At 42.1% G+C, this 15,289-nt stretch overlaps 1 protein-coding gene across 10 annotated transcripts in view; it reads right to left on the reverse strand.

Annotated features, from left to right (window-relative positions):
• The window catches only part of DOCK1 (dedicator of cytokinesis 1), a gene marked incomplete at its 5' end in the record, with an annotated part of 322,176 nt that overhangs the window by 224,214 nt on the left and 82,673 nt on the right, over positions 1-15,289 (reverse strand). For all 10 annotated transcript variants that reach the window (XM_080621564.1, XM_080621560.1, XM_080621556.1 and 7 more), the window contains 4 exons: positions 2,575-2,670; positions 4,405-4,532; positions 11,024-11,130; positions 12,515-12,585. In XM_080621564.1, the coding sequence (XP_080477690.1) occupies positions 2,575-2,670; positions 4,405-4,532; positions 11,024-11,130; positions 12,515-12,585 (402 nt within the window). The remainder of the gene's footprint in view (positions 1-2,574; positions 2,671-4,404; positions 4,533-11,023; positions 11,131-12,514; positions 12,586-15,289) is intronic.

Below are 15,289 nucleotides of genomic sequence, written 5' to 3' on the forward strand. Positions count from 1 at the left end.
TTGAGCACTTCAATTCTTTACAATCCTCCACTGATCACATCGAATTCCATCCTCTCAGAAACACCATCTCCCACTGACCTACCACACAGTTGAAACAACACCAATGGAAGTCACGCAAGCACCAAACTCAGAAGGGTATATAAAGAGTATTATTAAAACAGAAATCAAAACGATTCTACCAACAACTGTCTTTGGGATCTACATGAAACATGCAACATGCAACATGAAAGTTGACCCATGCAAAATACCACAGTTGTTCCGTAGGGATTAGAACTGAGGTTTATAAAGAACGGAAATCAAACAAGGTTGATTGCCACCGTAAGGGGATTGTGAACGTGTCCCTATATTGCTGCCAAAGAGAAAAGAAGTCTTCTCTTGGTTGAAAAAGACCACGTCTTCCATTTGTTTGAGCTTTTCAAAGCAGGATGCTCAGAGGAATGCTTCCAGAACTGAGCTGAAAGCTTAATCTTTTTATATGTATATATATATATATATATATATATATATATATCACTCTACAGGAGTAAATGCCAATTTCTCACCATTTCTGATCCAAGGTAGATTTTTAATATTCAAAGTGTATTATGCAACAGCAGTTTTGGATGCAGATGCCCTAAGCTCAGTATTTCAAGGTGAAAACACTCCAGCTTTGGTACACCACTATAGCTATATTTGTGTAAGGAACAATTTGCTACGTCCTGTATCTTACCTCTTTTGACCAGGTTTATCCTTGCTTGAACTATGCCTCTGTAAGATCCTTTATTTGTAACATTCCTTCCTTCTACTCCTCCTCTATGGTTCATTCCCTGATATAAGCTCCAGGTAAAACTCTGCTAGCATTGACAGAACAAAATTAATGCATAAATTCAACCTGATTCTGATCCAAGAGGGGTCAGGTTCTGCTTGCTCATTGTCACCCCATTTACTCCCCCTACTTTGCTGACACTACAAAAATGAAGTGGTACCTGTTGATCACAGGGCATCCTTTCAACCACAGGCTGAATTTTAAGCTACGAGTAAGTACTCATGGAAAATACCCAGCCCCATTAACACTCATCCCATAATTACAGAGTGTGTAGATAGAGGGAGTTCAAGCTGTATTCATGAGCACCACGGATATTCCTAATTACAACTGCACTTAGTTAAAACATACACAGGATTTTATCAGATATAATTTGATAAATGGAAAAGGAATAATTAAAGTTGTTAAATATCATCTAAGGCACGTTCATCAAAACAGTAATTATTCACATTCACACTGTAACTGATGAAGTTTCCTGTAGGTATGGCTTAGAAGACTAATCCTTCTGTGCTACTTCCAACCCAAACCAAGCCAAACTGAAGCGAAGCGGTAAAGTCTTGTACCCTTATACAGAATTAATGTATCTATTCTGCATATTATTAATAATTCCTGTGGTAACACACAAAGTAACAATAACATAAACCTTTTAACTTCCTTTCATTGTTACTGCATCCCAGCACTAGAATATTCTGTAGGAATGATCTCTACTTATCACAGTTTCTTGCTCCAACAATAGACCTGGTGATCCATTATCACCTTCTCACAGTAAAAACCATCAGTACAAATCAAATTGATGACTGAAGACAAAAGAAAAGTTAGTGGGTGACGCACTCAAGACAAAAATAAGACTTTAGGATATTTGCCAACACAAGCACCACCATGAGCCAAGTAAATGGGACACCAGTAGGTAAGATGTTATGAGCAGGCTCTGTCCTCTGCACAAGCCAAATATCACTGTGTGCAATTACAGAGAGAAATACAATTAAAAAAGAAATAGGAGATCAAATGAAGGAAGTGAGAATGGACTCAGATACCTGGCTAACAAACTCATTTTCAAGAAAGAAATCATTGCATCAAACCAAAATGAACCAAATTAATGTAGACCAGAAGGATGACTACACAGACAGATGAAAAACCTGGTCCACTCTGACCAATTCCCTGTGCATCAGTTGCCAGCTGCAGACTCATAAGGAAGAACACCAGGTAAAGGCCAACACACAGTAAGCCTCCAAAACCACACTAAGATCTATCCCTGGTTTAGATATCAATAGGCTGAGCTAATTTTCATCATTTAGACCAATATTAGTGATACACTTACATTCAAAGGCCTTAATTCAAATTGTATTTGCAAAACATAAAAATTTGGGGGTTTATACTTTAATCATTCAAATACAACCACTATCTTAGTGTCCTCAGTTGTAGTCCAAAAAGGCAGGTAAATCCTTTTAGGGTCAAATGATTGCTAATAACAAACACACAAGTCTTATTTTCCACACTTTTCAACTGGCTAATTACAAATAACGCATCATTTTGGTGAACAGACACTTCTCAAATCTGGCTCATCACATGGCCACTGAGATTTTGAAGTACTTCTTTCTCCCCCTATGTAAACCACCTAAAAAAAATCACAAGCCAGTTTCACAGCTTACTGAACACAAAGACAGTTACAGAAGGTTTTGATTGCTTTGGGTCACCTGGGATTGAAATCCTATTACAGTCAGGTTCCAAAAGATGTGACGGAGGTATTTAAGTTTACATCAAGAGACACTTACAATGAGCTCAGAATCACGTCCCATGGAAATGACTGTTCTGTTTACTGTCCTCAATAGCTTCTCCATGATTATCTGGACATGTCGTTGCGTTGGCCCCTAAGGAAAAGGAATAAATTAGTGGTAACTAGATGCAACAGACACCAATACAACTGAACTACTTCTGTTTGCCTTTAAATCTGTCTTGTGGAAGTTAAATAAAACACTGCTGTTGATCAAAAGCAGAAAATCAAATCCCCCACTTTAACAAACACCACATAAAGTCTATTTTATTAATATATGTCACTGATAAGTTGTCCTGGGTTCAGCACTAGCAGTCATTTTTCTCCTTCTTAGTAGCTGGTGCAGTGCTGTGTTTTGACTTTCAGCCTGGGAACAGCGCTGACAACACCGATGTTTTTAGTTGCTGCTCAGTAATGTTTACTCTGACCAAGGACTTTGTGAGTCTCATGCTCTGCCAGGGAGGAGGGGAAGCCGGGAGGAAGCAGAGACAGGACACCTGACCCAAACTAACCAAAGAGGTATTCTATGCCACAGCACATCATGGCCACTATATAAACTGGGGGCAGTTACCCGGAAAGGTTAGATCACTGCTCAGTCAGGCTGGGTATCGGTCAGCAGGTGCTGAGCGGTTATCTTCTCTTCCCTTGTTATTTCCCTTACCATTATTCTTATTGGTGTAGCAGCAGTGGTTTGTGTTGTACCTTAGTTACTGGGCTGCTCTTATCTTAACCCATGGGAGTTACATTCTTTCTATTCTCCTCCCTGTCCCTCCGGGAGCTGGGGGAGGAAGGGGGAGAGTTAGAGAGCAGCTGCGTGGTTCTGATTTACAGCTGGGCTTAAACCATGACATAAGTTAACGTGTAGTGTTAGTTATTTCAATGAAAAGCAAGTCCCTGGAAATCTAGCAAAGCTCACAGCATTCAGTTACCTCATCATTTTATCTTCCCAAGTCATTTTTCCAGCATCCAAAGCCTACTATAGGTATTACCACGTCTTGGGACTGTTCTGCAACAGCTCCATTAAAGGAAAGAGGAAAGCAAAGCACAACACTTTGGTTGAGGAACTGCAATTTCAGTCAATTGTTTCAAATTAGTATTTGGATATTAGAAGTAATCTGCAACTTAAGAGTTGAACATGAAATGTTCAGTGCAACCAGCTTTGAAGAAGAAGGTCAGAAGGCTCATGCAGAATGATGCCTACATCTAGGAACTGAAGCCAAAAACACATGAAAAAAGAGAAAGAGATGAGCTCTGCTCCGACTTGTACTTTATAAGCAGGCTTCTTCATAGCTCTCATTAGTCTGAAGGAGACGACTTCAAAAGGGGTCCATGAGAGGGAAAGGGGAAACAATTCCACATCCAACGTTTGTGTTTTCCCAGATAATTATCTAAAGCAAACAGTGTCTTTGCGTTGATCCTTGATGAACCAAACACCCTGATTAATCACTGTCCTTGCCCTGGATCTGTGTAATAACCCACATAATAACCCACATCTTATCACTGGATTATGCACAAGTACCAAAGGCTAGATGCCATGAAAAAGAAAGATTAAACTCTTAACAATATCAATTTATTATCTATGCAATATCTGCAAAAGTGTTATTGGATAACAGTACTGCACTGAATGTGCCTCAAACAGTAAGAACCGCCCTGAGATGTCACATAGCACGTCCTCATCACTGGATACCTAAGAGGAAGACGTAAGAGATACTGGTTACGGGAATAAACAGTAAAAGAACATCTAAGCCATTAGGAGTTACCTGCTCCATTCATTCCACTAAGATCCATTTCTTTTAAGTGTTAAATCGTCACAGAACTGCACAATACTCACCACATCCTTCTTGTACAGCACTTCCAGGATGTTACTCAGCAGCTGGCAACAAGCCTCCAAATCTTCTTGTCTTTCCAAGTGATACTTCAGCTGATCTGTCATTGTTGGCAGCAAGATTTCCCTGCAGTCTGCACACAAAACACGAGGTTACATACACGGCTTTAAATAACTTCATAGCGCTGCCTAAATAGCCAAGCTGCTTCAGTGCTTACACAAGATTAGAGAATCTGGGAAAAGATGATAACTTCCAGATTTCCAGTCACTTTCCTTTCAACCAAAAAGCATAAAAACCTGCAAAAACTCTGAGCAAGTGAAAATGAAGTCATGAGGTTAAGAATGCTTGGATAGGAGCCACCCTTTCACCCACCCCAGTTCTGCAAAGTACTTGAGTGGTCCCACTGAAAGAGGTAACTGAGAAAGGGCAAACTGAGATAAAAAGCACGAGCTCTTCCCTGTGAGGGTGCTGAGGCGCTGGCCCAGGGTGCCCAGAGAAGCTGTGGCTGCCCCATCCCTGTCAGTGTTCAAGGCCAGGTTGGACACAGGGGCTTGGAGCAAGCTGCTCTAGTGGAAGGCGTCCCTGCCCGTGGCAGGGGTTGGAGCTGGATGAGCTTTAAGGTCCCTTCCAACACAAACCAGGCTGGGATTCTGTGATTCCCAGGTCATCGGTGATCACAGCCTTCAGCCTCCTACCAAGAAGGGAAGAGTTCTAGGAGGAGCAGCTCCATGAACTCATCCCTAGGGCAAGACACAGAGCACAAAGGCTGGTAATCCTGCTCCCACAAACTGCACAGTGGGGAAAAGTAAAGGTCACCGACCGAAAAAACAGCAACAAGAATCCATGCTATAATGCAGAATAGAGAGCACTCCACCTTTACAAGATGTTAGAGAGGAACTGAAACAGGCTCTTCCTCATTCTGCCTTGTAAACTCACACGTAGAGGATGAGAAATAGCAGTGTTCTAGTATACCCATCCTCTAGTAGATCAAGAGAAATACTTGTCAGTCTTAAGTGACTTACATAAGTACAATGCACAAGTAGGCTCTCATTCAAAGAAAGTTCTTTGAAAAGCGTAGAGACAGGGCTTGGAGCAAGCTGCTCCAGTGGAAGGTGTCCCTGCCCGTGGCAGAGATTGGAACAGGATGAACTTTAAGGTTCCTTCCAATCCAAACTGTTATATGATTCTATGAGATCATATTTTAAGTGCATCATATCTTGATTACTTAGATGCACAAAAGAGGAAAGTTTAACCTTCCTCAGCCTGCCTGTCACAAACCCCTCCTGGCCCTGATTAATGGGCAACCTTGATAAATCCATAGTCTATAACATTAGTCTCCTGCTCTAAAGCCAGCCCTGTGATAGCTCACGAGGATGATGCACAATGATTACAGACAGCAGTAATTTGACATCTGTTCTCTACTGCTCAAGTCCAACCCCCAGTGATTAATGCCACAGGAATGTGCAGCAAGAATAAAATATTAATCTTCATAAAAGGATGCTCAGGAGGCATCAGCAACTCAGGAGCATCTGAGCAAAGACTTCCAATGAAACACCAGCACCAGAACTCTGCTGAAGCTAAACACATGCAATACATTTTGGTCAATTTAAAAACATTTCATTTGGAGGGACACTGGCAAATGCATTTCTTTATTTTATGGCTCATTTAGTTAATGTAGCCAGGAAAATACAACCTGTGCTTACTAACCTTGCTTCCACTATACAGCACGGGGACAAAGATTGTCATTTCAGTCGTAATACAACAATGAAGGGGGCCTATAAGGATGCTGGAGAGGGACCCTTCTTCAGGGACTGCAGCAACAGGACAAGGGGTAACGGGTTCAAACTGAAACAGGGGAATTTCAGGTTAGATGTAAGGCAGAAGCTCCTCCCTGTGAGGGTGCTGAGGCGCTGGCACAGGGTGCCCAGAGAAGTGGTGAATGCTCCATCCTTGGCAGGTTGGACAGAGCTTTGGGCAACATGGTCTAGTGTGAGGTGTCCCTGCCCATGGCAGGGGTTGGAACTGGATAATCATAGAATCATAGAATGGTTTGGGTTGGAAAGGGCCTTAAGGTTATTTTAGGATAATTAAAGTCTTTTTCAAACCCAAATCGTTCTATAATTCTATTATAAGAACTCTTATAAATGCAATATGCTGTCTACTCATATTTAATAGACTAACAATTTCCTAACGGAGAAATCACTGGATTTCCTAACTAAGAGTACAGCAGCTACACAGCTCACTTGGTAATTAGCTGGAAGTCATTTGTAAAGCAAAGCAACAGAGAATACAAACAACTCCATGGGACAAAACAAATCAGACAAATCACTATTTACACAAACCCAGGCTTGTGACGTTTGTAAGGATGAGACACAACCACCACCCGTAAGTAACTACATATTGAGAGCTGAAGACATGCATCAGGTCATTAGAAACTGCTCCACACTCATTTGTAAGTTCATGCTTAGATTTAGACACACTCATACAGGGGATATTTACAACACAGCCACTTCAGGTGCTACCTTAAAGAAACGCTGCCTTTGGTCTGGGGTTTGAAGTGAGTGGGGTTTGGAAGGGAGAGGGACAGGAAAGGAAGAAGAGCTGCAGGGCTGGACTCAAGCAAAAGCTCTACAGAAAAGGATTGTGTGTGCACTGTAACAGATTAATGTCAATTATTGTGCTGGGGAATAAGTGTTACTGAAGATCTGCTTTTAATTCTATATGGCATATATAGTTATTTTTATGTAATTATTAGATATTCATATATATGCTTATACAGATACATACAGTATTACATTTGTATGGTGCACATAAGTAGCTATTGATACGCTTATGTCCTAAGCCAAATACATTTCTCCACACCAGTACATTTAAGGCTGTATTCAAGCCTCAAAATCAAGTAACTTGCTGTTTCAGGATGTTAATCACTGGCAATTAAAAATGCTTTCATGCATGCAAAAAGCTGCATCCCAAGTAGCACAGATGAACACTAGGGTGTTCCAATGACCCTTTGGAAGCATCCAGCCCCTATGGAAAGGGCTTCTGATGATCTTAAAGGGCTTTTCCAACCTAGCTGATTGTATGATAATTTTCTTCTCTACAAAAATCAAGGAGCAGGAGAGAATCAAATGAACTCCTCCAAAGCAGAGACTGCACATCTCTCTGTTCATAACTCTTTTACCTTGATGATATCTCTACCTGGGCAGTATCATACAACCACAGAATGGTTTGTGCTGGAAGGGACCTTAAAGCTCCTCCAGTTCCAACCCCTGCCACAGGCAGGGACACCTTCCATAGAGCAGCTTGCTCCAAGCCCTTTCCATTCTATGAAAAGTTACCTTTGATTTCAAAGGGAAACCCATAAATTGCACATGACAGAACCAGAAAATAAGTGAACACATTTTAAAGCCCTATTTTAAAGCCTTGTCCTGGGTTCAGCCTCATCCTTTTTAAAGTTATACAAACCACAACACCTCACTACATTCTCATGCAAGGTCCCACACTCGGATTCCATAAGGGCCTCTGAACCATCCATCACTCCACATCATCCTTCAAGCACAATGCTTTAGCAAACTATTTCACACCCTTCTCACCCCAAAATCCTTAAAGCTTCACAAACTCATGTATTTTCAATTCTAATTCCTCGGGAGACACCAATGAATCTTCCTTCACCTCTCAAAGCTCACAATTAGAGCATTTTTCTCCAAGACAACTACACTGATGAAATGCTCTTTGGCTTTCTATACATTTTACAGCTTTCCATCAGTTCCACAACCCTGCCCTGTGCATTGCTTTTAGGAAAGAAAATCTCCTTTCTGCAATGTGATGCAGGATTAGTGGGATACTTCTATGAAAGCACTGCCTATCAGATGGAAGTTATTGAATCAATGAGGAGGAGGAGGGAGTCCAACCACATTGGAGTAATGAGAACTCAAACGCACAGAGCAAGGGGCAGAAAGGAATACCTACATTTATCAACGGCTGTTTAATTTGTTTTCTAGTGAAGTCCAGTGTTTATGAAGGGTTCCCAGCACAACTCACTCTTCCAACACAGGCTTTATAGTGAATTACGAGTGGCAAGAGGAGCTTTTAAGATGATGCTTTGTTTATTGTCACACACACCAAAGGAGACACCCAAACGTGCCCTGAATCTCCACTGCAACTCTACCAACGCGGGCCAGATTTAAGACACCCTTAACAGCTGGTGACATGAAAACCCCTGGTTCGGAGCCTCCTGATAAGATCCAAAAGCCATTAAGTAGCACTGTTCAGTCAAGAAAACTGGGCTGAGTTCAGATTAATGACCCTGCCATTAAACCAGATGCATTTACATTTCGCAGGAGCTCACTAATGTTGGACTATACCTTTTGCTGCAACCCAAATGGCTGAGGTAAAGAGGTTTAAAAACCAAACCAGCCACACACGATTCCTCCTTTCAGCTCTGAGAGTGAAACTGTTTGACTAAGGGAAAGCAATGATTAATATAGTAAATACACAATGTGCCCCTAATAGCCTTCCTTAGCTAGAACTTCTTGGTTGGGGTTAGCTCCTACTCAAGAACGTTCAGTATACTCCATGATATTACTGACTTCTGCCCCAAAGATCTTGCAACCTAAAAGCAGCCAGGAGAAGGAAAAATCTACTACACAGAGAGTGAGCTGCGAATGAGTGAAGGAGTAACACTGATGTACATGTCTGAAAGAGCAAAGGTGCTCTGAGGGACTGTTAGGATTTTACCAGGCTCCAACACCAGCAACTCCATCTCCATTCCTCCTTTTTATTCTTGCAAACCCTGCTACTGAGAATGAAACCATTTGATTTGCCTCATCAAGGTTGAATAATTTCAACAGAACATCCCCAAAGTGAAGATCAAGCTGAACCGCATTTGGACTTGCTGGTGCAGGACAGAGTGACATGGCTGGTAGACTTTCTCTTTCAGAGATTCATTCTTTACTTCATCACCATCCATAACTGCAGGAAGTAAATTTACAACCTTGTTATACCTTGTTGCTCAAATGGGACTATAACTGTACTGAAGGCTTCCTTATGGAAAAGCTATTATCTCAATCTTGAAAGGTTCGGAACCTCCAGGATCTTTTATCTTCCAGTCTTAATTCTCATTAGACTTCTTTCACCCAAAGCTAGAGGTTTAAACATGTATGTAACATGTATCGTGTACAGTCACTAATTTCACGTGTACTTGCTATATATCATTAACTTGGACAATAGCCTCACTGGAAATTCAGCCCAAATTAGAAGTGTCAAACTGCAAAGCTCAATTCTTTGGACATCGTTCTTCAGTGCTACTAAAACAAGAGGGAAACTTCAAGTGGAAAGAAGTGGAAACAACAACACTATTTCATTCCCCAGTGGTCAGTACCAGCCCCGCACAATATCCCACCTTCTGCCAGTGCTGCCTACCTGCAGTGAAATTGCAGTTTTGTGAAATGAAGGAGCATAACAGGTTGCAGCAGATTGTGTTGGCTTCATGCTTGTTTGCCAAGAAGAAAATAGGAGTTACTAGATCCTGTAGAAGCTACATAGCTGTGGTAAGGAAACGGTGCAGATGAGACCCTCAGTGCCATGGGTTAGTGGCAATCTTGGCAGTATCAGGGAACAGTTGGACTTGATGATCTTAAAGGTCTTTTCCAACCTAGTTGATGCTATGATTCTATGATTCCCTGATCTGGTCTAAGACCTGCCAGTACAAAGCCAACCCACCAAGACCAGTTTTCACACTGGAACCAGAAGAGTTTGTTTCATCAGCACTGTGCATCATGTGGTCCCAGTATCTCTGATCTGATGGAAGAACCCTTTCAGATTTCCTTTATCACTGAACCATTGCCCATTTGCTCCCTCATTACCTCCCTCCGGCAGCACATAAACAATTTAGGTTAGTTTAACCTGAGTCATAACATGACTCACCTTCTATGAAGAAACCTGTAAGACAAGTGCTTGAAGTTACCTTCCACTGGCCCACTAATATAATAAGAGAAAATAAGCAACACGGATGAACAGCACACTGAGAAGTTTATATTCTGGTTTCCTTCAGGCAGGGAAAACTTGAAGGGAGAGAATGATGCTTCAGAAAGAAAAGACATGAAAAATTCTATTTTTTCCATAGAACTTCACCAAACACAAAAGCTGAACTCATACCTTTTGATAAAATAAAGTTAAAACCCATACCAATAACATGGGACACTCAGTGCCCTTTTCAATTCAAAATCACCAAGTTTTAATTTCATAGAACCCCAGCCTGGTTTGGGTTGGAAGGGACCTTAAAGCTCATCCAGTTCCAACCCCTGCCACGGGCAGGGACACCTTCCACTAGAGCAGCTTGCTCCAAGCCCCTGTGTCCAACCTGGCCTTGAACACTGCCAGGAATGGGGCAGCCACAGCTTCTCTGGGTACCCAGTGCCAACATCTCACTTCTTTATGATTTATAACCTGCAACAAGCATCAATTAGCACTTTCTCTTGTATTTGAAATCTTCTTCTTCTAATGGAAGGACTTCAATTGGGTCCGACCTCCACCACGTTCAGCAGCAAGGACAAACCCTGCACTAGCAGAGGTCTGCAGACAATGAAAATGTTCCAGTTGAATGGTTGCAAAGGTCCTGCTTACCATGCTGTGTGAAGAGGTCGCTGTGAACTATTTCTATCAGGCAGTACAGCTTCTGGATTGTGAGCCGGCTTACGGGAACGTTGAGGATGAATTCAGTGAAGAGTTTGCTATGTACAAAGGGAGAGGTAAAGATATGTTAATCACTACAAAACATAAACATCCAGTAGAACAGAACAAGAGAAACAACTGCACACATTTGGAATAAGCAAGCTATTTTTTTCTAGATGTAAACCAGTTTGATCATATATAATCACAGAATCCCAGCCTGGTTTGGGCTGGAAGAGACCTTAAAGCTCATCCAGCTCCAACCCCTGCCACGGGCAGGGACACCTTCCACTGGAGCAGCTTGCTCCAAGCCCCTGTGTCCAACCTGGCCTTGAACACTGCCAGGGATGGGGCAGCCACAGCTTCTCTGGGCACCCTGGGCCAGCGCCTCAGCACCCTCACAGGGAAGAGCTTCTGCCTAAGAGCTCATCTCAGTCTCCCCTCGGGCAGGTTAAAGCCATTCCCCTTGGCCTGTCACTTCACACCCTTTAGTTTTTGTGCCTTTCTTCTGCCCTCTCCTTGCATCTCATCTTTTTCCCAGTGCTTGAGGTGAAACAGGCCAAATCCTGGTAATTTCCATTTGGTCTCCTTTCCCAGTACTTTTTATTACCATGTATAAAATTCATGACACAATCCAGAAACTCCACAGTAAAGATGTCCTCCCTCAGCCCGCAGGCAGCATCAGTGTACATGTAAAGAACTTCACAACACAGGAAGCAGAAAGCAAATGCCAGGCTCCTCAGTCCACGGGAACGTTAGATGAGGATTATACTTACCTAGTTCATTTCTATTTCATCTTTTTCCTCATTTTGACACAATAGAACACAAGTGAAAGCAGGCAAAACATAGAAGGGTTTGGGCAATGAAATTAGATGAAATGTTCTATTTTTCCCAACATAATCACCCTGCAGTTGCACTGTGAAGGGGAAACTTTTTTACCTTTAAGTTAAAAGTTCTCCTGAAACACTGGTTTTGATTTGGTTTCTCTATTGTTTTTTCGCTCTAACATCTTCCTCTTACCCTTTCTCTATTCACTAACAATGTGCCTGTGTTGATGAGCTACTGTCAATTCAGCAACAGGGTTCATTGAACAGAGTTCTTGACATTGAATTCATACTTGAAAGAGTGAAACATCAAGTTGTGCTGTCAGTTGCCTGACTGATAATTCCTGCTGTCTTACGACATGGCTGTAGTCAACAGGACTGCAGTGTTCTTCGGGACATTTGTCAAACCTTGATGCAATACATGTCACTGGAAAACAGGCTATTTGTGCAGCCCTACAAATATTTGCAAGGGAAAAAAGGTAATAAACCAAAGTGATAAAGCATCTCAGGTGATCATATTTCATTGCCTCTGTATGTGTTTCTATTAATGTGTGTATATATATGCGTGCAAAGTAAAGACGTACACAAAATTCACACTACACATTTCATTGACTCTACTCACCTCAGTTCTTTTGGATCAAATACTAATTTCACATCGTTGACAATAGCTGGCAAGTATTTAAGTGCTGCCCCCTAAGAAAAGCAACAAATAAACAAGACTGAGATTCACATATTTAAAGGCAATGCAAGGACTGCACAAAGAAAATCACACAAGTGTAGGTTGTTCTGGCTTAACCATTCTCTGCCCATTCAGCTGAACCCCTGTGCCCTGCTCTTGGCAGATTCTTCCAGGGGTAAGCTATCTAAACTGAAACTCAATGAAAATGAAACTTTACGGTTTCAAAGATATAAAAGAAAAAGCCATGAAAGACAAGTAAGCTGGCAAAACTGACAACATAGACTGAAATTAGAGACTTATAAGATCCGCTCCTTACAACACATTATTGAAACTTTTCGGTACATCGATACACGACCACAGAGTCATAGAACAGTTTGGCTTGGAAGGGACCTTAAAGCTCACCCAGTTCCAACCCCTGCCACGGGCAGGGACACCTTCCACTGGAGCAGCTTGCTCCAAGCCCCTGTGTCCAACCTGGCCTTGAACACTGCCAGGGATGGGGCAGCCACAGCTTCCCTGGGCACCCTGGGCCAGCGCCTCAGCACCCTCACAGGGAAGAGCTTCTGCCTAAGAGCTCAGCTCAGTCTCCCCTCGGGCAGGTTAAAGCCATTCCCCTTGGCCTGTCCCTACAGGCCCTTGTCCCAAGCCCCTCTCCAGCTTTCCTTCAGCCCCTTTAGGCACTGGAGCTGCTCTAAGGTCTCCCCTTCAGGAGCCTTCTCTTCTCCAGGCTGCCCCAGCCCAGCTCTCTCAGCCTGGCTCCAGAGCAGAGCTGCTCCAGCCCTCGCAGCATCTCCATGGCCTCCTCTGCACTCGCTCCAACAACAGATAAGCATATGTTTTACCTAAGAAACCTTAAGGCAGAAGTCTTTGGTTTTAATCTTACCCGTATTAGCTCATATTTAGCAGTAGCTGTTAACAGTACAAAGAGCCACAGGGACACCAAGAAGCATTGCCTTGCCTGTATATACAAAACCCCTTATCTATTTTCAAACCACCACACTTCTCTGCCACAACCCTGCTCGTTTTAAATCAAATTCCACTCTTCTTGAATGCGGAGTCAATTGTTTGACTGCAGTCACAACATAACCTCAAGTAGCCAGCATGGGAAGTTTGCCAGCACTTGCTGATCACTTCCGACAACAGCAAAACCCCCAAACTGGTCAATGGCTTAGATGCAGATTTCAAGAGTATCCCAGTTTTTATTCATAGGCCATTTAAACTGTCAAGCTCCACCATCCACCATCTCCACGTAGGCTTATAGGACCACTTCCACACTCAGAAATCAAGCCCATAACTGTATTTATGCAAATAGTCCCTTTATGTACTGGCTTACATGTTCTGATGGATGAGGGCTCTAATGACCAGTTATAAACCGCAGCCATAACTGGGTTTTTATTTGCTGATCATTCAAATGTGTGTAGCAATAAATGTTTAGTAACACACACTAAAAGAGAGCTTGTATTTTATATCTTGGATTCAAATTTCACACTGAGCTGGCGCAATCATTAAAATTAACACTGTAACTGCTTACATCAAGCACTAGCAGGTAAAACTATTTACAACATCAATTTAAAGCCTGTAGTTACAACAATCATCAGCAATTTAACTTCTACTTTATGGGCTGAGCAATTAAAGTTTAATATCTTAAAATGTAAAGGAATTTGTGGAAGTGTTTTCCCAATTTCCAATCACAACTGACTCCATTGTGACAGGCGGCATCATCAGACGAGTAGGTTCTGCAGCCGCATGATTCAGTCTGCATCTGTGCAATCCAGAGGTCTATCTAAAAGCCTCTTGTTGATATTAACTCTTGTCATAGAGCAGCTCTCACTGTCAGTTTTAGTCTGTTAGGAGCTGCAGCTGAAAGGAGATCTTTTGGTAGCAGTAGCACAGTTGCAATGCTGGTTATTCCCAGGGTACTGCCACACAGAAGTGAGGAATATTAAATTCAGCAGATATGAAACCTATTCTCATGTTCTCATATGACATCAGGAAAAGAAAACCAAATAAGCAACCTGGCTTATTTTTTCCCACCACTGAAAGAAGTTAAATTCGATTCCTTTCCATCTGGACAAAGGTTCAAATTCCTCATTTCTGCAAGAAGGACACGGCAAACTAAATCAAAATCTTCACTTCCCACTTCCAACACTTGAAAATTCAAACCAACATTAAAGCAAATACAGTAATGAAGAACCTTCATGCTTTGATTTTTAACCAAACAGGTTTTTGCACTGATTCCCAAGTGATCACATCACATACACAGCTGGAAATAGCAGGCAACAGACTCAGTCAATAGTTATACATAGTTCTGAGCCGGGCTGCAATAAAAATGTTACCGCCCAAAGGGGCTTCTGTCTGTGGAAAACAAGTGAGAGATTAGCACTGCTCTTACCAGCTTACAAAATCATTCACTGTAAGTACCACAAAGCACACAATTAGCAAAGGGGTGGAATAAAAAGGAGGGAAAGCAGGAACAAGACAGTGCATCATATGAACAACAGCTGTATTTTCCCTTTTGGTGAGTTAAGCTTCCTGGAACACTCACTGTTATATTGACTGTTGGGATATTATTGGATGTTTTCTCCTGGGATGTGATTCACATCCAAGCCAGGGATCAGCAAGATGACAACAAGTGTACGTCAGCCTGTGAGCTAACTCCAAGTACATCTCATCCCTTACTCCTCCCTCTCCCCACCACACACAACCTTACACACTTAC

This window comes from Psittacula echo (assembly GCF_963264785.1).
Source record: "Psittacula echo genome assembly, chromosome: 6".
NCBI lineage: Eukaryota > Metazoa > Chordata > Aves > Psittaciformes > Psittacidae > Psittacula > Psittacula echo.